This window comes from Aspergillus multicolor, assembly GCF_047715735.1.
Source record: "Aspergillus multicolor strain CBS 133.54 unplaced genomic scaffold BDW74scaffold_13, whole genome shotgun sequence".
Lineage (NCBI taxonomy): Eukaryota > Fungi > Ascomycota > Eurotiomycetes > Eurotiales > Aspergillaceae > Aspergillus > Aspergillus multicolor.
In genome coordinates this window covers 495,195-518,166 of record NW_027395964.1, presented here as the reverse complement: position 1 = coordinate 518,166, position 22,972 = coordinate 495,195, and the positions used below count along the sequence as shown (strand labels likewise).

General features: G+C 50.1%; 9 protein-coding genes across 9 annotated transcripts; 6 read left to right on the top strand and 3 right to left on the bottom strand.

Annotated features, from left to right (window-relative positions):
* Positions 1-830: 830 nt before the first annotated feature.
* tpcK (decarboxylase tpcK) lies at positions 831-1,403 on the bottom strand (the record flags this gene model as incomplete). The annotated part of the gene is made up of 3 exons (XM_073729215.1): positions 831-915; positions 976-1,172; positions 1,227-1,403. 3 exons carry the CDS (start codon positions 1,401-1,403, stop codon positions 831-833), a joined length of 459 nt encoding a protein of 152 aa, XP_073583651.1.
* Positions 1,404-2,168: 765 nt separating this feature from the next.
* Positions 2,169-3,860, top strand: BDW74DRAFT_185431 (FAD-dependent oxidoreductase; the record flags this gene model as incomplete). Its single annotated transcript, XM_073731037.1, has 2 exons — positions 2,169-2,481; positions 2,560-3,860. The coding sequence occupies exons 1-2, from the start codon at positions 2,226-2,228 to the stop codon at positions 3,858-3,860; spliced, it is 1,557 nt and encodes a 518-aa protein (XP_073583650.1). The 5' UTR covers positions 2,169-2,225.
* A 532-nt stretch (positions 3,861-4,392) lies between these two features.
* BDW74DRAFT_153783 (uncharacterized protein) lies at positions 4,393-5,018 on the bottom strand. The gene has a single exon (XM_073724576.1). It carries the CDS (start codon positions 5,009-5,011, stop codon positions 4,508-4,510), a length of 504 nt encoding a protein of 167 aa, XP_073583649.1. The 5' UTR covers positions 5,012-5,018; the 3' UTR covers positions 4,393-4,507.
* A 2,682-nt stretch (positions 5,019-7,700) lies between these two features.
* BDW74DRAFT_168099 (uncharacterized protein) lies at positions 7,701-9,407 on the top strand (the record flags this gene model as incomplete). The annotated part of the gene is made up of 1 exon (XM_073726773.1): positions 7,701-9,407. The coding sequence occupies one exon, from the start codon at positions 7,701-7,703 to the stop codon at positions 9,405-9,407; it is 1,707 nt and encodes a 568-aa protein (XP_073583648.1).
* A 337-nt stretch (positions 9,408-9,744) lies between these two features.
* Positions 9,745-11,653, top strand: BDW74DRAFT_178492 (uncharacterized protein; the record flags this gene model as incomplete). The annotated part of the gene is made up of 3 exons (XM_073729214.1): positions 9,745-9,832; positions 9,891-10,334; positions 10,398-11,653. 3 exons carry the CDS (start codon positions 9,745-9,747, stop codon positions 11,651-11,653), a joined length of 1,788 nt encoding a protein of 595 aa, XP_073583647.1.
* Positions 11,654-12,429: 776 nt separating this feature from the next.
* BDW74DRAFT_178491 (putative serine/threonine protein kinase (Nrc-2)) lies at positions 12,430-14,491 on the top strand (the record flags this gene model as incomplete). The annotated part of the gene is made up of 5 exons (XM_073729213.1): positions 12,430-13,258; positions 13,310-13,483; positions 13,535-13,660; positions 13,715-14,096; positions 14,146-14,491. The coding sequence occupies 5 exons, from the start codon at positions 12,430-12,432 to the stop codon at positions 14,489-14,491; spliced, it is 1,857 nt and encodes a 618-aa protein (XP_073583646.1).
* Positions 14,492-17,337: 2,846 nt separating this feature from the next.
* On the top strand, positions 17,338-17,838 carry BDW74DRAFT_153779 (uncharacterized protein). The gene has a single exon (XM_073724575.1). The coding sequence runs from the start codon at positions 17,343-17,345 to the stop codon at positions 17,535-17,537; it is 195 nt and encodes a 64-aa protein (XP_073583645.1). The 5' UTR covers positions 17,338-17,342; the 3' UTR covers positions 17,538-17,838.
* Positions 17,839-18,869: 1,031 nt separating this feature from the next.
* BDW74DRAFT_23703 (uncharacterized protein) lies at positions 18,870-20,432 on the top strand. The gene is made up of 2 exons (XM_073732287.1): positions 18,870-19,177; positions 19,238-20,432. The coding sequence occupies exons 1-2, from the start codon at positions 19,010-19,012 to the stop codon at positions 20,237-20,239; spliced, it is 1,170 nt and encodes a 389-aa protein (XP_073583644.1). The 5' UTR covers positions 18,870-19,009; the 3' UTR covers positions 20,240-20,432.
* A 1,001-nt stretch (positions 20,433-21,433) lies between these two features.
* On the bottom strand, positions 21,434-22,972 carry BDW74DRAFT_23692 (mitochondrial 37S ribosomal protein uS5m). Its single transcript, XM_073732286.1, has 2 exons — positions 21,868-22,972; positions 21,434-21,811 (listed from the first exon to the last, which is right to left on the bottom strand). The coding sequence occupies exons 1-2, from the start codon at positions 22,889-22,891 to the stop codon at positions 21,591-21,593; spliced, it is 1,245 nt and encodes a 414-aa protein (XP_073583643.1). The 5' UTR covers positions 22,892-22,972; the 3' UTR covers positions 21,434-21,590.

Genomic DNA, 22,972 nt, shown 5'->3' with positions numbered 1-22,972 from the left:
GCGTACGCGGGGTTTAGAAAGACGATGAAGGAAAGGTTCGAGACACTGAGCAAATGATATGATGGGATCTGTGCTGTGGATTGGTACAAGGCGTTTGCTGGGGGTATCCCTAACTTGGGGCTCGAGTTGGTTATCCCAAAGGATTTGGAGTAGGGTTCGTCAATGTACGTACTGAGTCCTAACGTACCTACCGTATACTCTCAACGACAAGGCCACGTATGTCAGCCCATTATGCTCGTGTCTAATATCAATATCGCGTTCTGTTACTACTAGTACAACTTCAGGCGCTAAATAATTTCTTGACTGTTCAGTAGCTCAGGAGCGCCAGACGGCGTCAAGCCCTAAAAAGCCTCGTATACCTATCGTAAGCGCTAAGAAATAATCAAAACTGTTAAACCACCCAAGCCAACATTACACTACAATAAATAGACGAGTGATTGAAAAGAGTCGAGTCAAACACAGATTCTCGCTTCGTGCAAATACTGTAGTGGGAAAAGTGGGAGACGACAGCGGTGTCTATAGCTCCGGACAGAGGCCGTGATACTCCACCTTAAATACTCGTATAACAGAGAAGGGCTCAGGCTGACAACAGAAATAGATTGAACATGGCATTTTCTCTCTTTAGATCTAGAAACGGGGGAGCTAAGGGGCACCGATGAAGTACTTCGCTCTGACGAAGCAGTATAGGTACAGACTCACAGATCTCGCTGTCGGGGGACAGAGAAGTAAGCAAAACCAATTGAATAAGGGACCCATTCTTACACAGTTCCCCAGCTAACTAACTCACCAAGACTGAGTCATGGACGAGACATTTGTAAATCAACAGGGAATTATTTCTTTGGCGGTGGAGATCCTTCAAACCCATGTGTGACCACGCCCCGGTCAACATACTGCGAGATCCAGCCGATTGTCATTCTGCACACATTAGTCTTTTTGAGATGATACCAAAAGACGTGTAGAAAGAGTTCAACGTACTTGCTTCTCTTCGTATCTGCAAAGTTCTCATGGTCACCCATCAGATGCTCCTTATACCACGGGTCATCCTTGATCCTCTTGTAATCGTCAAAGTTTCGAAACACGACCTGACTGAAACAGTCGTAGTCGGCGATATTTGCCATCTGTGGGTCCATGATCTCGTACATCAGTTCGCGGGTTTCGGTAGGGTTGTGGATCTTTTTACTCTTTTGTCAGTGTGTGGACAGATGGCAGAGCGACAAGAGACATACCACCGTCCACCTCAGAATCCCATATTTCACCATCAAATCCCACGTTAAGGGTGCAGAATGCTCCATCATGTGCTTGCGGTAAGCCTCCTCGCTCATGCCAGGTTTGCGGTAGCCCAGGATGGTGAGGCACAATACGCGGTCCTCGGGAGCGACGGCGTTAGTCTCGGGGGTGGCCATTTCGAGTCCTAGGTTAATTTTAGCTGATGAGCACCAACTCAAGGCGTTGGGGGCGTCGATCCTGCTCGGAATGTCTCGCACGAGGGGCAGAAGCTCTATAAGTGGGAAATGACCCGAGCGTGGACGACCCGACAGCGACGGGGAATTTCAGATCGGGCCATTACCAGAAATATCTCTTCTATCTAGAGAATGCGACTCATACGTGCTTCTGTTCCGGCCTTGCTTCTGCAATTGACAGAGAAGCTGCCTATGCCGTATCGGATCTGAAGTCGGCTTCGAGGACGGTTCAGAGAAATTATTGGCCGATAACGGCATGGCTGAACGTCAAATATGGCTTGGCCTGAGAACTTACAAGTTTGTCGTACTATGACTTGCAATTGGGCTGATATAATGAGGTCTAACAATGGCGTGAATGATCAAGGCAACGTCTATTTGAAACCTGCTCCGCCAAAACGCGAGCAATCTTGGAAGGTGCAACCCTGAGCTATGGGAGAAGCCGTAGGCCTTAACTTAGAGAGTTTAATCTGAATACACTCCATGAGTTACTAGTCGTCTTAGGAACTCTCGTTCCTCCGCCGATCTTCTTATGCCCATGATGTGCTGCGATCTACTATGTTGTCTAGCTCTAAACACTTAGACTCCATGACGGGAAGGCTGCTTCGTTCTTCAATATAAAGCATGCATCTCCTCACTTGAATTCATACTATATCAAGCATCAGTCGCCAAGCTTTTTCTTTTCTGGTTTCGTTCCATTTCGTGGCACTCCTGGCATTGATAGTCTTAGAGCCAGCCTTTCACAGCACCAGCAAGACCTCAAACAAGATGACCCAGTTCCCAGTCAACATTGCTAGCGACAAGAACGAGTTTAACGCAAATTTGTGGGCGAAAACTAACAGAAGCAATGGTATAGATAACGCAGTTCCTGCCTCTGGCCTTCCAGCCCGACACCCCTCCACCGGGATCCCCGTCCTGATTATTGGTGCCGGTATAGGTGGACTCATGACTACCTCAGAGTGCTGGAGGAAGGGCCATGATGTCGTGGTTATTCTAGAGCGAAGTCAAGGACCTATTTACTCCGGCATTCTTCGGCTTCTCCAATGCTAATACCACGTCGTCGTCAAGGCTCAAATCCACCGATCGACATAAATGATTATAGGAGATATCATCGTTATACAAACCTCCGCCGTCTCGACCATCCGGCACTGGCCCGACATGCTCCGAGACATGGAACGAGGCCAAGTCCATGCCACAGTCAGTTTCAAAACCCATGATGGGCGGCATATTTACGGTCCAACCGTCCCCTCGTTTAACGATCCAGAGCACCTCGCAACCCGCAAAGTCCCTTACGTTGCCCCCGCGCAAGTCCGGCACAAATTCCACAGCATGCTCCTGCGTCAGGTCAAAAGGTGCGGGATCCGCATTGAATACAGGGAAATGGTGACGAGCTACTTCGAGTTTGAAAGAGCCGGCAAGGGAGGGATGATTATAGAAGCATCTGGTAACGACGAAGAAATCCGAGTGGCCGATATAGTCGTTGCAGCCGACGGTCTCAAATCAGCCGCAGAGATTCTGATTGCAGGACAACACAACCCCACAAAACCAAGCGGGCTGAGTATCTACCGCGCTGCATTTGACAAGGACCTCGCAATGCAAGATGAGCTGGTACGCAAGCGATGGGGAAACGGCCCACCTGTCTGGGAATACTGGTTAGGCCCAGGCATGTATCTTGGTGTTTTCATCGGCAACGACATCGTCTCTTATGGGTTCACACCTAGAGACAATGTCGTTGAGGGCACAGCAACGGAGTCCTGGGAGCCAGACACAGACTCCGAGACAGTGACGCGGACAATGCTCTCCGGTGCGTCAAACTGGGATCCCGCTGTGATGGCACTGGTTCGGACGGCGCCGAGGGGCTCGATCGTGCACTGGCCGCTGCTATGGCGAAACCTCCGCCGCGAGTGGACGTTCCCCGCTGGCAGGATAGTGCAAATAGGTGACAGCGCACACAGTTTCATCCCCACTTCAGGGAACGGAGCGTCCCAGGCCCTCGAGGACGCAATCACCCTCGCAACTTGTCTGCAGCTAGCCGGCAACCCAGGGCGCGGGGGCCTCGGCTCGAAAATCTACAATCTCCTCCGATACGAGCGCGTATCCTGTGCCCAGAAGATGTCGTTTGTGAACTCTCAGTTAAAAACGGACACAGACTGGGATGCCGTCTGGAGAGACCCGGCAATGGTTAGAACGCGGTTCCCGGCTTGGGTCTTCAAGCATGATCCTGAGGCCTATGCGTACGAGAAATTCGGGGAGACGTCTGCTCATTTGGTTACTGGGTCGGAGTTTGTTGACACGAATTATCCGCCTGGGCATGCTTTTAGGGCTTGGACGCTGGATGAGGTTTGGAGGGATATAGAGAGTGGAAAGCGCGTGGAGGATCTGTTGGACGGGAATTGGTCTTGACTGTGTTCGGCACATTTCTTTCAACGAATATACTGGAATCTTGAGGAGTGGCGCTTGGTGCTCCGTGAGTTCAGTAAGACTGGTTCATGTAGCTAGTGTATTCCGACTAGATCTTGACCTAGCAATCCGCTCCTAAGACAGTTCGTTCTTCGAACGTTGGATGCTGAAGACATGATAAATAACCCGAACAAGGTTCAGACTACACAGTGCGGTCAGACTTCCCTGTTGCTACTAGGGGGCATGTAGTACATCGCTGTTCACACTCGAAGGACGCATCTAAGTCGCCGAGATCTGTTCCTGATCCCCTGCCTTGGCTTACTTCTCCAGATACCCAGGAGCTGTGTCCTTTCAGGGTTACTTCATGTAGTTACCCTGCCATGTTATGTTTAACCTTCACCTCTATTTAACAAAGTCAGATAAGAGGGAGAAACATCAATGCCCTCAGCATCTTTCTGTCTGTCTCATCTCGTCTCATTTCGACCCTAGCCTTATTGATTTGCAAGAAAATGAGTGCGGACACTCATATTCCCTACCGTCTAGACGGCCAAGTCGTCCTCGTCACGTTCTAGCCGCGGTATCGGTGCTGCGATCGCTATTGAACTTGGCCGGCTCGGAGCAAAAGTTGTTGTCAACTATGCTAATTCTCGCTAGGCCGCTAAAAAGCTGGTCCAGGACATCAAAGAGCTCGGTACAGATGCGATAGCAATACAGGCTAACATCCGCAATGTGTCTGAGATCGTGAGGCTCATGGATGACGCGGTGGCGCAATTTGGAGGATTGGATATCGTTTGTAGTAATGCAGGAGTTGTGAGTTTCGGCCATCTCAAGGACGTCACGGAGGTAAGAAACTGTTTCCCTAATCCTTTTTCCTGGTCGCATAAGCTAAATGCCTTTGCCGGGAAGAATATGAGCGCGTCTTCACTCTGAACACATGAGCCCAGTTCTTCGTCGCCCGCGAAGCTTACTGCCACCTCAACAAGCATGGCCGTATAATCCTCATGTCCTCGAACACGGCCAATGACTTTAAGTGTTCCCCAGCACTCAGTGTACTTCGGCTCCAAGGGCGCAATAGAGTCGTTTGTTCGTGTCATGGCGAAGGATTGCGGTGATAAGCAGATCACCGTCAATGCCGTGGCCCCCGGAGGCACCATAACAGACATATTTCATGACGTGGCGCAGCATTATTTTCCGGACGGGGACAAGTGTAGCGTGAAGGAATTGCAAGATATGGCGGCAGAGGTATCGCCGGTGAAGAGGAATGGATTTCCGGTGGATATCGCGAGGGTTGTAGGGTTTCTAGCGAGCAACGAGGCGGAGGGGATCAATGGAAAACTATCACTGTCGATGGAGGGGCTGCCTAGTTCGACTCGAGCTGTCGGTAAACAGGTTGTAGCTATAGCAATAGGATTGAGTTTTAAATGGGTGACCTGAGCTGAAGTGCCAACTCACAAATTCATGTGTCAGACACTGAGACTCTCGGGTATTTATCACGAGTATCTTGTAGTTCACCAAAGGGATATCCAGATGCGAGCTGGGATGTAAGACCATGTCTCATACGTTAGCATTGACTTGAATCTTGGTCGACGGTGAGACATTCTCTGTTGATTTCATCGTGTAAACTACCACCGCGGCCAACGTTTGAGAGCGGTTCCTTGTGACGAGCCCAGCTGGTGTATTCGAAGAGCATTGCTGAAACAGAAAAATGGCCAGGTAGCATCACATATTTCCAAAGTGCCTATATAGGTGCGTTGAATGTCTCAATAGCAGAACAGGGGCGGCTGAGACACTGCATCGTACCTTTCCTTCGCGTCACCTCTTAAACTCTAGATGCATGAAGCAGTACTGGCCGTGTCGGCGTGACTGCAAAGCCACTATATGCAAACTCTTGAGCATACCAGGCGCTGGATGTATAACTCACTTTTTTGGGCAAAATATGGGTTGATAAACCCGGCAATTTGTGAGTCAAGGGGTAGGAAACGAGGGTCTTCAGCAAGGTTGGTGTCAATGTTCGCGGGAATCGAGCTGGTTCACTCGGAATGCATTTGAGGGTATGAACTTTTCCGACATTTGAGAAGGGAGAGAATAATCAGTAACTTGGACAGAGAAAATAAGATAGGTGACGTTGAATTATTGGAGTGTTGGGGAAGAGAACAATGTCTCTCTGGTGAACGAGCCGTCAAGCGGCCCATCCTTCCTGCTGCACCTAAGAATCCAAGCTCAAAAGGCTTCGATCAATCATTGCTAGCTCAGTCAACTTCCCCTTCCACTTAAGCCACCTAAGCCCAGCTTATCAAATGCTTACGATAGCTTAAGGGGGTTCCAAATGCTTGCCTGTATCCCTCACATTGAAAATGGTCCCATCGAACAAGTCCGCCCCGCCGGTCTTCTGAAGACTAGTACATTGCGCATCGTCTTGACTACAGCCATTGCCATCTCTTTTGGATGATCCAGGTCCGGTCATTTTGCCGGCGCCTTGTTTGTGAGCAACGGCCGAAGCTGCTGCGCCAGTAGACCGTGTTCCTCGATGTGAGACTTAGATGCCGACAGCTAAGTGACGGGTCTGCTCTTCTGGTTGTCGGAGAGGCAATATATCTATCATGAGATAACTTACCCACCTATTCTTAAAATCATGGGAGACCGCTAATCAATCGACTTTTCCACAGGTCGGCGCCTGCTCCGGCCTCACAACAACCCTCGCAACCCTCGTCATAACCATCCACATCACCGTCCAAGTCACGTCCGCAGCAAGCCCAACCAGCCGCATGGTTAGGAGCAAGACTTAACTTCAATACATCAATTAACCGCCTCCCTCAATCATGAGCAAGACGGTGTCGAAGCCCCAACCGCCATCTATCACGTTACGGCCATGCCCTTACTGGTAGCAGTTGCCTGGACTACAAAGAATATCAAACGTCGGCAAGCTTGCCAAACTGCGCGCGCACCTCGAAAGAATGCGTCCAGCCCCTTCATAAACTTGAACCCCGCGTCCTGAATCTTTTCGGCGAATAAGCTAGGCAGAGGAAAGCAAGTGCACGTCTGCACAATCCTAACCATCCTGCAGTTGGCAAATGAGCTGAAGATCAGACTGGAGGAGTGACTGAGCCTGATGGGAAGAGTGAATGCTGATATGGGAAGATTGGCAATGGTTCATATGGTTCGGTCGAGGGGAGCGCGGCCGTTTGTTTCGAGGTTCAGTATCAGGCTTATGTTTGGTGATCTTACTTCTGAGTTAGGGTAGTTCTTGAAATTTAATATGCCTTTCCGGTGAATACTATGCAGTAAGTGTCGGGACCTAGCTGATTTCAATTCCGCATGGTTCGAAATCAAACCCAACCCATTTATCTCGATAAGTCAGATGCCTCCGAATCAGATGGACAAAACCACAACTTTGTGAAAGAAAGTCAAAGCCAAATGATGATTAAGAACTTATCGAACGCCAGAGGAGGGAGGCTAATCTTGGGTTGACTTAGGGTTATCGAGAAGTCGAGCCGTGGTAGGGTTGGCTTTCGCTGCCTATAGAATGTAACATTCCTTCGTCTAAACGTCATGCAAACCTGGTTACAATTTCTGAACAGTATTTCCGTTCTAATCGATGATTGAGAACTAGGATAAGTTCGAAGATCTCCCGATTCTGATCTAGATCCCGAGTTCCGTCAGGTCTGGTCTGGGTCAGCAGCGGCGGAGAAGACATCCGCCAGCCGGACTAGGGAAAAGCACATAGTCACAACCTCTATCATGTCGTCACGTCGCAATACTATTGCGAAACCCAATTACCTCCCTTACTTAGGACGCCCGGTCCCAGCCGGAGAGTTGCGAACTGCATCTCATCACATTTACAGCATGTCGAGTTGGCTGCCTTTCACCCTCTTGGGCCTCTGGGCCGTTCTTGCAGTCGCAGCACAGGACCAGACAGCTCGGGTCTGGGCAGTGTATGCGTATACCATCAACGGGGAGGGCATACCACGAGTTTTCCCACGACCAAAAGCATTGACGCCGTACGGTGCATACCAGCTCCATGAAGCCGGAATTGCATTTCGACGTCGGTACGTGTCTCTGAGCTCAGGTGCCAACGAACCGGGAACGCGGATCGAAAACCTTTCTCCCTATGTGCTTGACAACGACGATGTCAAGATCACATCCACGCCTGATGCCAATGTACTCGCGTCTGCTCAGGCCTTCATGCAGGGTGTATATCCGCCATTGAGAGAATCGTTCAACGCCACATTCTTCAACAACCAACTGGAATTGGCCGACGGCTCGTCAGTGTCTACTCCGCTGGGCGGATATCAATACCCGTCAATCATTACGGTCGGGGCGGAAGACCCTCGATCCCTCATGATATCCGGTCAGGCAGTCTGTCCTAACCATGCTACTGCGAATGCGGAATATATCGCCAGCAGGGAGTTTTGGCAGACCTATGAGGAGTCAGCAGTGTTCTATAATCGACTTCATGCTCTATCTCTGTCCAGCCAGTTCGACACGGCCGCGGCGAGTTATGCGAACGCGACCACAGTCTCCGAATATCTGGATTACCAAGTGGTCCATAATGAGTCCCTCTTACATAGTCTGAGTGCAGAGGATATCAAACGGGCGCGGTGGTATGCAGGCAGGTACGTTTTTGCGACAGACGGCAACATATCGACACCAAGCGCCGCTGTCAACGATAATATACAAACGATTGCAGGGCAGGGTCTTGTATCCAGCGTTCTGAATGCCTTTGATACAACCATCCAAGGCCGAGGCACCAATGGGAAGATGACCCTTCAATTTGGTAGCTACCAAACGGCGGTATCTTTTGCCTCGCTCCTACAGCTGGCCACCACGAATCCGACTTTTTCCTCGTCCATACCGCGTCCAGGATCCTCGTTTGTCCTTGAGCTGTTTAGCCTGGAAAGTGAGAGTTACCCGACATACCCTGATCCAGCACATCTTTATGTTCGTTTCCTCCTGCACAATGGGACAAGGAGTGAGTTTGTGCCCTATCCACTCTTTGGACACAGTCCAAGCAACACGGCCATCCCATTCGGTGACTTCCGAGCCCAGTTGCAGACAATGTCGTTAGGATCGACCGAAGATTGGTGCCGCCGTTGTAACTCGTCCGCCGTGTTTTGCTCTGGTGCGGTTAAGATGCGACAGTCTCCTCTCAGTAAGACCCGTAAAAGCCACGGCGGAATGAGTGCTGCTGTTGCGGGAGTCATCGGGGCTGTTGTTACCATCGCCGTGTTAGCACTGTTCGCGGTCATTGGGTTCTTCCTTTGCATGCGCGCCAGAGGGTTGCGTAAGCCCAGTGTCGGGGGCTTCAAGGGGAGTGGCAAGATGGGCAGTGATTCAGACCTTACCTTCAAGAACCCGCAGTGGGGAGATACTATCAAAGCTCCTGCTGCTTCGGCCAAAGGCCATGAACGTCATGGCAGCTGGGAGATGAAGAGCCAAAGCCCGCCACGGCTTTTGGAGCAGAGTGTTAATTCACTCTCTCTTGCAGATGAACTTGAAGAAGAATGGGACGTTCACAACAATAAGCCAGTCAAGCCTCATGAGAATGTGTGAATGTATGCAAAAGTAGCAGGTTACCTGGGTTTTGCTGATAGTTTAAGGTTTCCAAGCTGGCTCATCTTAATTCCGATCATTTAATCAGCGCACTCGTGAATATAATGTTGTGGTGTGCTCTTTCCTTGTCAACATAACATCACCTTCCTTCACCCCTCCCTTCACCCCAACAGAACACTCCTCCTCCTCTCCTTTCTGTCTTTCCAGTCAACAACTCTTGACCCTCTTCTTCTCTTCTGTACAAACCAACCATCGCTCGAACACCAAACAAACCACTTCATTCTTTAGAGCCCCAGAACTAACATTGGCGGGCACACATTCATTCATCTCCTTAGCAATGACCAAATACGACATCCAGACCCTTCTGGCAGCGAAGCCGAATGCTCACATAGACCTGGAAAGATTTAGTGACCAGGCGTTTACTAGTAGGTTCTCTAGAGGGCACAATTAGTAATGCCAAATGCTGACTATCCGAAATTTCAGACAACCTGGTCCGGTCCAATGTCTTGTCCGAGCAGTCCGTCAACCGGCCCAGGAACGTGTCCGGCGGCAATCCACGTCGCAATAGACTTGCGCCATTGGTACTGAACACGCAGAATGCCCCTCGCCAGCCAGAGCCTGAAACCTTGTCGTCTTCCAACTCTCAGTTTGATGACGCTTTTGTGAGATTCGTAGAGCAGCACACGTCTCCGAAACCACAACGAGTCACGGCCGGTGGCCGCATCGTACCAATGAATCCCTGGGATTCTCCTCCAAAATGGAGCCTGCCTTTGAGTTCCAAGGCCGTGAGTGCCGCAAACAGCGAGGTGTCCAAGAACGCCGGTTCGGTTGCGAAAAGCGAAGCGAAGCCGAAACCTGAGAACCGACCCAAACAGCAGGCAACCATTCCCGAGAGTAAAGCCTCGAAGACAAACCCCTTGCCTGCAGGTATGTCTCCAATCCATGCCAGCTTTGCAATTACAGGAGCTGATTCTGACCATCAATTTGTAGATGCCGCCTACGCTCCATGCTTCCAGCCCCTCGGCAACACAAGCCCGTTCCAATATGCCAGCGCGCCCTTTGGTTCTCAGCAGACGCAAGGACCAGCGTTGCCCGCTTATCCATTCCTCGGTATCAGCGGTGATAACTTCTTGAATGCTTTTGCTCAGCCGCCTACTCCAACACAACTCATTGGCGCACAACCTTCGCCGGCCGCTTTCGCGTTTCAGCCACAGCCGTCTCCTACAGCAACGCCGGGATTTCCAAGCTGGAATGGTTTGAATGCACTGCCACCCGCCCCGTTCAGTCCTTACCAGACGAATTTCGCACCAAGTCCCTCTGGACTTAATGCCCAGTGGCCGCAGCTACCCCAGCTACCCCAGTTGCCTCAGTTGCCTCAGTTGCCCCAGCTATCTCAAGCTTCTCCAGCTGTTAGTCACCAAGTACCTACAGCTAATCAACAATTCGTCCCATCCTTCCTTCAGGATGCTGTGTACCAGAAGTCGCTGGAAGATGCTACCAAGCAGTATGATGCACTTTCCGCGCAACTTTCCCAGATCGATCGGTTCACTGCCATGCATGCGTGGGTCATCGATCCGGAGACTAAGAAGCTGCTGGTTGAGCAACGAAAGAGCCTGGTGCGAGAACTCGATACGGTGAGACTGTACAAAGAACATTTACAGGTGCTCTTCGGCAAACATCTGATGAATAACACTTTGAGAAGCCGCCAGGAGAGTGTTCCTGTCCCAGTCACACCTCCCAGGAACGAGACATGGGAGACGCCTACCAAGTCCAAGTCCAAATCGTTGTCGCCGACTGTTCGCAACCTCTACCGCACCATCGAAGAAACCGATGAGCGCGGGGAACCAATTGATGGGCTGCTCCGTGCGTTATCAGGCGCTTCCAAAGGACTTGCGAAGAGATTGAGCGAAGAACGCAAAAATTCGCTAGCTGTTGCTGCTAGAGAATCTGTGCCCCCGAGGGAGTTGTCTAGCAGGGCTAGCACGTTTGTCAAGGTGAGGGAGGAATCCCTGCACGAAGCACCTGAGAAAGCCGAGTATGCTCAGCCCATGCAGGTGTCAAGAAGGCTGTGGCAATCAGACCCCATCTCACATCCTCCGTTCCTTTCTCATTGTTTCAACAGAGATTGGAGTCCGGTCCTGCAGAAGTCGGCCGCGCCGGCTATATCTCAAAATGTTACTGCTCATGCTTTTCTTCCATCTTTTGATGGTGCGGGAAGATCAGCCGATGGCTTCGAAGTGATCTGATCAGAAGTGGAGAGCAAGGGGTAAACTTATTCCGAGTCGAGACCGCGTGCGGATTTGGGATTTGGAGGCTGCTTGAGTTGGCGTTAGGGGTTGAATTACGGAGTAGTATACAGCTGATAGGATGGATGATGGATATCTGGCCCCGTGTAGGGATTATTGTATCCTTAGCATTGATTTGGTATTCGCGCATAATTCGATTCTCTAATGGTCAAAGAAAGAAGAAGAAAGTGGTTGTTTGACTCGCGTTCATTAATAATGGTGGCCAAACCTGACTCAGCCCCGTGGAAGAATCTCCCTGTTGAGTGTAACTCCACCTCCTCATCCAACGTCGGCAATAATCAAGCAGTACGCAATCCGGTGTCCTTCATGGATTGACCATCCCCCCAACTTTATCGCTTCATCTCGCTCCGCTCTTTATATTATATCTCCGTCTTTCTTTCTCGCCTTACAGTACTTCTCGTTCATCAACCACCACCCTTATTTCACCGCCCCCTTCCTGATGCCTCTCCAACTTTCCTAGCTCCACGCCGCCAATTCCGTCTCCCTTCCCCCGCGCTCTCTCACCCGCTACTGCGCTTCATCGCCAAATCAATCTATCTTTGGCCTCACGCGTTTTCCCTCTACCGCTCGTCGTCTTGGATAGAGCAGAACATCAAAGTCGCAAGTTCTATCGGTGTTGATTTGTTATTATTGTGGGGATGACGCAGCTTTTCGCTTCTAGTCCGTCTCCTGCGACGAACGAGAAACGTGGAAATCACCCGGGCCTATCCCTATCCATGCCTACCAAGAAGCATCCCAACGATTCAAGCCATTTCCCGACAAAGATCAAGAATTTCTTCCGCATCAACAGCTCGAGTAGCACATCGTCTCACCAATCGAACAACCATACCAACAGCGCCGAGCGGGATGCGGGTGCTTCGACCCCTGTCAAACATGAGAACAAATCTACATTCAGACAGTCGCGATTTCTCCCTATCATTGGGCGCAACCGCTCCGCCACTGTTGCGAGTGAAGGGAATCCGTTAGATGACGCGATTTCCCCGACCGCGACCGCGAATCCTTACTTTGTCCACCAGGGCCAACCTGCCCTACAACATCGCAATGACGGCTCGATGCCTTCCTCGCCCCCGGATACCCCAGAGTTACAGGTTGATGGTGTTTCGGCGGCAGAACAAGCCACAACTGCCAACAAGGAGGAGCTTGCTCGGAAACTACGCCGTGTGGCCTCGGCTCCAAACGCTCAAGGTTTATTCAGTGCTACCGATCCCGATGGCCGACCTCAAACTGCAGAGCTAGGTAAGGAGCCTTTAGTGCACTCGGGGGCTGCTGGCTCTCCTGTTGGTCTTGTTGAAGTGAACGCGAACACTGATCCGGATGGCAATCTCGCCGTTCCACTGCCTGGTTCCGGCAAGCTTCCTGCCATCACGCAAATCCGCACTTCTAGCGGCGGTTTCCGTCGAACATACAGTTCCAATTCGATTAAAGTTCGTAATGTCGAGGTGGGGCCGGCTAGCTTTGATAAGATCAAGCTTATTGGCAAAGGTGATGTTGGCAAGGTTTACCTTGTCAGGGAAAAGAAGTCCACTCGCTTATATGCCATGAAGGGTGCGTTTTATGCAGTATCTTATGAGCGCCGGATCGACTAACAGCGAACAGTTCTCAGCAAAAAGGAAATGATCAAGCGCAATAAGATCAAGAGGGCACTGGCAGAGCAGGAAATCCTTGCCACCAGTAATCATCCTTTCATTGTCACACTTTACCACTCCTTCCAGTCTGAAGACTATCTCTACCTGTGTATGGAATACTGCAGTGGCGGAGAGTTTTTCCGAGGTATGATACTCTGAGCTTGGGAGTTTCTATTTTCTAATTAACTCCCTACAGCTCTACAAACTCGACCGGGTAAATGCATATCGGAAGATGCTGCTCGGTTCTACGCAGCCGAGGTCACTGCTGCCCTTGAGTATCTGCATCTCATGGGATTCATCTATCGTGATCTGAAGCCAGAAAGTTTGTTTACCGAGCTTGCTCATTTGAACGCAGCTAACAATTTTTTGAACGCAGATATCCTGCTTCATCAGTCGGGACATATCATGCTTTCGGATTTTGACCTGTCAAAGCAGTCCGGGCCAGGAGGCGCGCCTACGATGATTCCCGCACGAAGCGGTAATTCCAACACGGCCTTCCCTACAATTGACACTAAGTCTTGTATTGCCGATTTTAGAACCAACTCGTTTGTTGGTACTGAGGAATACATTGCGCCGGAGGTAATCAAAGGATGCGGTCATACTAGCGCTGTAGATTGGTGGACATTAGGCATCCTCATCTACGAAATGCTTTACGGAACCACGCCCTTCAAGGGCAAAAACAGGAATGCCACATTTGGCAATATCCTACGCGACGAGGTACCGTTTCCGGAACAAGGTGGTGCACAGCAAACATCCAAGTATGCAACTCTCCGTCTCTATTACTTCGTAAGACTAACCAGGTCTCAGCATTTGCAAATCTCTGATTCGCAAGCTTTTGATCAAAGACGAGACGAAGCGTCTTGGGGCCCGAGCTGGCGCCTCTGATGTCAAGACGCACCCCTTCTTCCGGCAAACACAATGGGCTCTGATTCGGCACATGAAGCCTCCCATGATCCCTCACCAAAGCCGTGGGAATGAGGCGGTCAACTTCCGTAATGTCAAGGAGAGTGCAAGCGTTGACATTGGCGAAAAGAACCCTTCCAAGATGAAGGGCGTACCTTTAAACTCCGGCCTCGCCACGCCCAACGGCGAAATAGCTGACCCTTTCGAAGAGTTCAACAGCGTCACTCTTCACCATGACGGCGACTTTTAATCGGCTCACGCCTTGGTACAACCCTCGCCGCACCTGCATGATAGACGAAATTGCTCAAGCGTACCTGTATTGCTATCATTTCACGACCATGATGCATGAAAACAATCTGTATTCGAAGTCTTTTACTTTCACTCGGAGTTTGGAGGCGTTTAGAATTTCAACGTGGGACTGCTTCCGCTACCAATTTGCTGGAAATTATCTTGGGTGGATATCGATCTGCATCGATGTTGAGTTCGCATTGCATGTGTTATCTTCCGGTTCCGGTCTTTGACTGGATGCTCACGGTATACTATTCTTTCCCATTTCTACCCCATTCCTTCCTGTCTTATGGCCAATCAGTCGCCTTCCCTTGACCATCCTTAATGCAAATCCGGCGTTGGCGATCTCGAGGCCTACTTATGCTATACTTTAGCACTGCTGCGTGGGTATACGATGCGCGATATGTGACTGCTAGCTTTCTTTCATAAGCGCTTCTGCTTGCCTCCTTATTTATACTACAAGTTTGGGTTGAGAAAATTGGCTGGTGCATTTCATTATCTACCTCAATCACAGACCACATTCCCTATCTAACCATCATCCCTGTTAGTTGCAGAATTCGATTGTCATCTTATGGAGTCTGGTTCTTGCTGGTAGGATCCGGCAGAACGTCTCACATATAGAGAAGTATTGTTGGTCCACCCACTACCCATAGCTTTTTCAGGGAGTCCAGTGCTCTTCAAAATCGTGAGTATCTTGCAGTGCAAACCTTTCCGCTTCCTTAGCCCTTGACAGACATACACTTCTTCGCCATCTTAAGATAATAGGTAACGCAAGGTGACCTACTGAGTGTACACCGAACTCTCGCCATTCAGAGGCTCTTGATCCATCCTGGTTCTCACTGGTTGCAATCGGTGCCATCTGGATGCTCGGCTCACTCGTGCTCGACCTGTCGGTCAGACTGTTCTCAATCCAGAATCTTTGGCTGAGGCCTCATCCTTCCTCTCGCAGCGCACTCATCGCCGGCGGGCTTCGTAACCCCACTCTGCTTTGTCGCCTTCTGGCCTTCCACCCATCAGGTATCTCTAAGGGTCTAGGTGCCTCTGCAAGCTTTACTGTTTTATTCTGTTGCACTTTCTCTCTCTCCTGCATGTGGCTTGCTTTTACCTGTTCTCTCTGGCCATCATCTCATACAACCCACATCTTTCCTCTGTTGTTGCTCCTCTTCTTCTCTTCTCTCCTCTTCCCGACTTCTTGTCTTCTTTCCTCTTTACGTCTTATTTCTTCTTTCTCCCAATCCATTAAACTTTAGTCAGGCTAGATCCTCTTCTCTCATATCCCCTGTTGTCTTTGCTCCATCTATATTCCTCCTCTGTCACTATCTTCAAAGCTCTGTGCTCTCACTCTACTCATACTCTTACGCAGTACGTTGTTCATGGTTCTCGACTCAACTTTACACCTTATCATACAGCTCACGCCGCGTCTACACTATACCCCTTTCCCTCTCAGCTGCCTACTTTTTCTGACGTCCACCCTCAACGCAATTCGCGTACTTTTCGGGGTATACCTTACTTGTTTTTCTCAACTCCTGGCCGTTCCGCCAGTACTATCTGAATCTTCCTCGCGCCACCCCTCCAGCCTTGTCCGTTCGACATGGCGAAGCGATCTCGTCCTCAGGTAACGTGGTGCAGTCCCATACCAGTGTCCAATGGTTTAACATTTTATCACAGGGATCAGTTGCAGCCTCCCGCAAAAGGCGGGAAATTGGCCCAAGCCCCCGCAACAACAATGTCGGACTCAAACCTGCCACAGGCGCACTTTCAGAACATCAAACAAACTCGGGAGATGTGGCAGACTCCTTGGAAGATGCCGGTCCCCCTGCTGATGTGGTTGAGGCAGACAAACTCACGCCGATCGAAGTGAGCATACTCTGGAACAAAAGCCGCGGAGACCTCCAGGCGACACTGGAAACCGCTCAAGACAATGATATCACCTTACCGGCCGCTAAGATGAGCTTTACACAAGATCCCAGACTTTTCAAGGACATTTACGCGTTCAAAGACTCTGTTAGACGCATGTACAACTGTCAAGAAATCGGGATGGATACCAAGACCTTACAATTGCTGTACAGCTCTCCAGGACTTGAAGCGGACGTGGACCTAATGGTGTCTCCTTGGAAAGGCACGCTGGATGTCTTCAACAATAAGCAAAATTCGCACTTCGTCGTCCACGTTGTCTCCAGACCGGTTGATGAGCTGGGCATGAATATCTTTGAAAGTTTTGAAGCGCCCCCGGAACTCAGAACCTATTTTGATACTCAAAGTGCGGACGTGCGTCTGAAGAAGCAGCCTCTTTCTCAGCGCAAACGAAGACTCAAAAAGTACCTTAAAGGGTCGAAGACAAACCCGGGCAACGAGATCGGAGATGCTCCCAAGCCAAAGCGTTATAAGCTGAGAAAATACCTACTACGCTACTACTCTGGCTATGACGTCAAAAAGGAGGAAGAACGGCGAGCGTGGCAGAAAGAACTGTTGACGAAACTCTGCTGCAACTCCCAAATAGCGCAAGTGACACTTGATAAGCTTTCCGGTGACATGTATAGTGCGCAAAAGGCCTCTATCTCGACCACTCAAGAAGAATTCCATAGAATGGCCGTCGAAGAAGAGCCGTTCAAAAGCAAGGTAAATTTGTCTTACAACCAATGAGAACTTCATGCTGACTAGATTACCATAAGGTGAAAACAAATATAAATGCAGAATATCGTGTTTTTCAAAGTGCCTTCTCAGGTACTGACAACCGCTCAGGACCTCCAATCAATTTATGCCTGGAGGTCCTGATGGCCACCAGACAGTCCAATGGTCTATACAAGTCCGAAATGCTTGCGGAGTTCACAGGTAGTCATTTCTATCATTATCAGATATTTGGGGCGGTGGGCATCATCTTGCAGATGAAACTGGTTTTGGAAAGACCAAGCAATCCTTGCTTGCTGCTGAGATTCAAACTCATTGGCATGGCTTCAGACCGGTATTGTCCTATGAAGATTCCGCTTTTCACTCGAACAAGAAGCTAGAGGTTATCCCTGCTGTTGCGATGAGAGAAGTATCGCATCCCGAATTTATGCCATCTCACTTGAGATACATTTTCGATGGTCATGAGCCGAATGCCCGCCGGACAATCCTTTTAACATCATATAACACCCATAGAATACGAGCAGGGCGTGATGAAGAAACGCGGATCTCAGAAGATGGAAAATCTTTCCTATCTCCACACAATAATCAGAATGACGCGAAGGGAAGGGTGGTGAAATCTTGGCAGACCGACCACGCAGGAAGGTATTCTCTCTGGGTAGCGGACGAGGCCCAAAAGGTAAAGAACAGTGCATCATATACTTGGGGTGTTGTTCACGAGTTTCCCAAGATAATATTGGCCACGGCAACGCCGATGTTCAATGCTGCTGCGGTATGTATTGCTTCTTGGCATGCATGGCTCACCCGTCCTTACTAGCGTAAGAAACTTTGCTAACGTCTTTCATAGGACTTAATAGGTCTAGTTGGCCTTCTATGGCCCGCAGCTTGAGACCATGCGCTTGTACCTCGAAGAGCACCCTGACGAAGTCGGGGCGGCCAAATCAATCAGACAGCTCCGCGCTGGGGCAAGTGAGGCATTCCTTGACGCAATCTCACCTCTGAGTCCCATCCGCGTCGAGTTTATGAACTCGGAATCTATAGAAAAGATATTCTATAGCAGGGCCGTGGATGATAGGCATCTCAGGATAGCCACACAGTTTCGCGAGCTTCTCGATTTGATTAGCATTCAGCGCTCTCAGGGCTCGAAACTTACGACTTCCTCTGGGGAGCAAATTCCCTTGAAATCACTCTTTAAGAAGATAATTTACAAAACAACAATGACCAAGTTACTATGCTCAGAAGAATTGGAATACCAGTTGTGGCATAGAGAGGCCGCAAAGTGCGTATCGTAACCGAGCTCAAAAATTGCTTTATACTGACCATGGTCTTAGGGATTACACTAACGAGCTCATGCTTCACCAGAAACAACAAACTAATGGTACCTCGGGGCCTGGTTCTAAAGCAAGCACCACCCAAGTTTATAGGACAAATAAGGCCGTTGCGCAGACTAGCGATGGCTGCATTCTCCACGAAGATGGCACGCCTGAACGCCGTGATGGAGAGCGTCAACGGCAACACCTTCGTTACGACTCTTAAAACCTGGAGAGAGAAGGGGCTTAATGCATATTGCATACACGATCTGACTCGTGGAGAAGGCGAAAGGCTGGCGAAGACAGCAGAGGAACTTATCTCCTACCTTGTTCAAGGCTCCCCGGTGGCCCGACTCGTTTGTCAGGAAATACTTACGGCCAAGATCCTGGAGCCTGTGAACAAGGCCTACTTCAAGCATCACCAAAAACTTATAGTCGGAGAAGTTCTCCCTGCAAACGCCTTCTACTTACAAGAGGTCCTTCGGGCATGCTTGATTGATGCGCGAATTTTCTACTCAAATTTATCATACTAAGCTAGGAGTGAAATGGCGGACTTGTTCAATGATCCCAACAGTACACTCAAAGTTCTCATCATGCTTTATGATGTGAACTCTATAGGTTTGAACCTACACAAAGCCTGCAACCGTGTTGTTATAGCGAGCCTTCCAAGGTCTCGTGGGCAGGAAAGTCAACTAGAGGGTCGTGCCTTTAGGGTAAGTACTAAATAGGACCTTGGAATCTTGATCTGCCTTGCCCACTAACATGCATTCCAGATCACATCCGAGTTCCCTCTGACGGTGGTCAGGAGATTCACGCCAAAATCTCATGACCAGTTCCGCAGTGTAAAGCAGGCTGAAAAGGCAGTGTTACAGCTCGCTGCTAATTTCAACGATCCTCATGTCAAGGACCTGGTGGTGAAGCTGCTAAATGAGTTCCAGGGTGAGGTCCAAAAATGCCATGCAGACCCTGCATTGGATGGACTTCGGAAAGCCATGGAGGACGGCAAAACAATCGAATACTTCCAACGCAAAGCAGGCGTCACTCCCCACACTCACATGGAAAGTCCGCTCAAAGAGCAGACAAGCATGCTTTCCGACCCACAAACGAAAGCGACGCCTGTAGCCGACACTAAGGCGCCTCGTGATTCACTTGACCAACAGACTGAGATTACTCTAGATGGGCGTCAGCTCAGAGATCGAATTCAACTCCCGGGCGCCCAGGAGGCCAACGATGATAGCCTTTTCGTCAGTGAATTGAGCGATTCCGACAGCGATGACAGCCGCTCTCTTGACGAGGATGACCCTGAATACTCCGATGTTTATTCTGATTCCGAAAGCGAGAGCGAGGACGAAGAGTGTGAGAACGGCGAGGCCGACTCTGACGATGATGGAAATGGTGAAAGTATGCACGACGCCACCGAGTTCGAAATGTCCCTGTCAGAGTGCCAGCCCGACGATCTAACATGCCACCATCAAGATATTCTGAAATTTGGTCCTGGCAAAACGTGGGAACGCGAGGATCTCGACCATGACGAGCATCTAAGGCTGGGACTTCGACTGCTATATAACAAGATCAATAATACAAGACTGCCGCACCTTACCAGGTCAATACATATCTTGTACAAGCTGTTCTCTCAGCCGATGATTGACCAGATGAGCAAAGTGAGAGATCCCAATTCAAGAAAGAAAGAAAAAAGCAAGGGAGAAAGCTTTGTAGATAGAAGAGACATCCCGCTGTTGGCAAGGGACTTTTGCACATATTCACACTGTATCTAGCTTGGATCGATCTATTGTCCTCTTTTGAGGTATAGACTAGATCATGCAGTTATCATCTTGATGGATCTGGAAAAGCAGGTCGCGGTCGTTGAGGTTCTAAAAGGGCATCTTCCTCTATTTCATAATTTTACTAAAATCGAACATTCAGCACTCGAATCAGAGATCCAAACCAAGCGATATCTGGGTTATGTCCACCGGTATTTTGGCAGGAAGCTGAAATATATAGTTCCTCCATCATCAAAGTACCATAATAAAGATTCAACTTTGAGACTTTTCTAAATGCATGGGACAAGGTCCATAGCCGGGTATCATGAAACCCCAGACGGGATGAATTAAGCCCAAATGATAATCCATTCAGCGAAGCTGATCCTTGACGACAAGAATATCAAAAGCGGACGCGTTCATCTCCCCCGCCAACCGAAACCCGCAACCACCACTAAACAAACATCCCATCCCCAGCTTCAGCTTCACTCACCTCACGGACAAAATACCTACCGCACGAGCCGAAATGTCAGACACAACTCCAACCCCCTCAAGAAGCACAACGCCCCCAACAGACCCGCCCATGGACTCGGTCTCCGACACCGAAAACGCCTTTCTCCGCCCCTCCCACCCGCTCGTCTCCGATCTCGAGCAGGAAGTTCTGGACGAGTATGCGCGATTACTAGGGAATGTGAACAAGGTTCGCCTGAACATACTCTTCCGTTTCCCAACCTCACGCCTTCCGCGAAGCAGGAAGTGACTGACATCTGTGCGCCATGCAGCTCTCCGCCAAACTCTCCGAACTCGCGGGCTCCCCAACTACAATCACACTCGACGGACTGAGACAGCTAGAGCGCAAGACGGCGACCGTGTGTACGCTCCTCAAGGCCAGCGTGTACAGTATCCTGTTGCAAGAGCAGATCGTCAATGAAGGGGAATGGCAGCAGCAGCAACAGCAGGAGGAAGAGGGGCAGGAGTATGCGACTGGAACTATCAATGTGGGCGAGGAGGGGATGTACATGGGGCAGGGAGATATGAGTTATCAGCAGTATTGATTGGCGTGCTTGATGATTAGGGGTTTGGCGTTCGTTCGGGAGGGACTACATAGGTATTCATGAAGGTTGTTTATATTGTTTATATTTTGTGTTTGGGACTGGACTACTGCATCGGTGTTTTGAGGTGTTTCAAATCCCATCTGGTGTAATTGGTGTCTGATTGATTGAGGGTACAAATACATGGATGAATGCTGAAAGATCAAGAGAGATTAGATACATCGTCAGGACGTTACCAGAAAGCCGGAGCTGGAAACCAGACAATGCGCATGCAACATAATCGTACAGAAGTAAAAATGTTCCAGGCTAAAGTTGCTTCAGATGCGTCTCCCAGAGTAGTAGACTTTGCGCACATCGACCAGCTTCTTACCCCTGGCGCGGGCAACCTCCTCCGGATCGCGCTGGCTCATTAGGGCCTGGTATGCGGCTTTCACCGTGTTCATAGGCGTTCTGGCCCGCTCAACACGAGCCGCGATATCGCTGATACCTGCTGCGCGACACATCTCATATATCAAGCTTTGGCAGCGGAGACCGAAGCCTAGAGTAGCACTTGTTAGCCGTGCGCCGAGTGAAAATGAGTGGTCGGAAGCTTACCGGGAGGCCGGGACATCAATTTCAGCTCAACGGCACCTACTTTGCCCGTCACATCACCAAAAATTGTGCGGTTCTCGTACCTCGGCACAGGCTTCATGTTTCTGATGGCACGGTATTCCGCCTGAATGGTTGCATCCATGAGTTCCTGTGATTTGCCTTCGCCAATACCGAGGAGACCGTTCCCATTACCGGCAATATACAGAACATAAGCACTCGCAATCTTACCAAGACGGGTCTGGTTGACGACTTGTCTATAGACGAGTTGCTTGGTCTGAAGGCTCGCGATTTGCTGGGCGCTGAAACCGGTGTTTTTCATGAGCACCTTCAACGCCTCGCTTACTTCTTTATCTCCCTTGGCAGTCTTTTTCGGGCCGCGCGATGCGTCATAATACTTGTGAGGCTTGGCGCTAGGCCCGTCAATCGTCTCGCCAGGCTGGAATAGGTCCGGCACAAGAGAACTATTTGGGTTCAACTCGTTTTCCTCCTTCCCAATCGTCATGCGGTTCTGTTCTGCAAACCGCACCCAGTCGGATATCGTAGCGTTTTCTGGCATCTCAGCAATAAACTTGGCGAAGTCGTCGTTGAAGTCCTCGTCGGTCTTCAGGGTCGCATTGTAGTCGCTGTTGCTTTCGGGGGCGCGGACGTGCTTGTCAACGCCGGGCTCGACAACGGAGAAGTCATCGAGATACGTGAGCTTCATTGGGTCGTAGCGAATGCGGAACTGCTCGGCCATGTCCTTTGGATCAATGGCCGCCTCACCGGCTTCGATCGCGGCGAGCTGTTCGGGGGTATAGTGCTTCTTCAGGTATTCCTTTTCCTGTTTGGTGTATGCCTTGAAGTCCTCCGGCTTGATAGTATCCCTAATCTGCTTTAAAGTGACGCTTTTTTCGACAGGCTTCTTGTCGGACTTGTCGGCGAACTGGGCAGCCGACAATTGGAACTGGCGGCGAGGCACGCGAGGGCTGTTGGCAGCCGCGCGTGAGAAGCTGCAAAAGAGACATCTAGGGGGGCGGCCGAAGCTCATGATGGCGAGTTGGCTCTGCCCTTTCAGACCGGCGGGGGGGCAGAGGTGGTATGAGAGGGTGTGGAGCGTGGGAGACGGGGG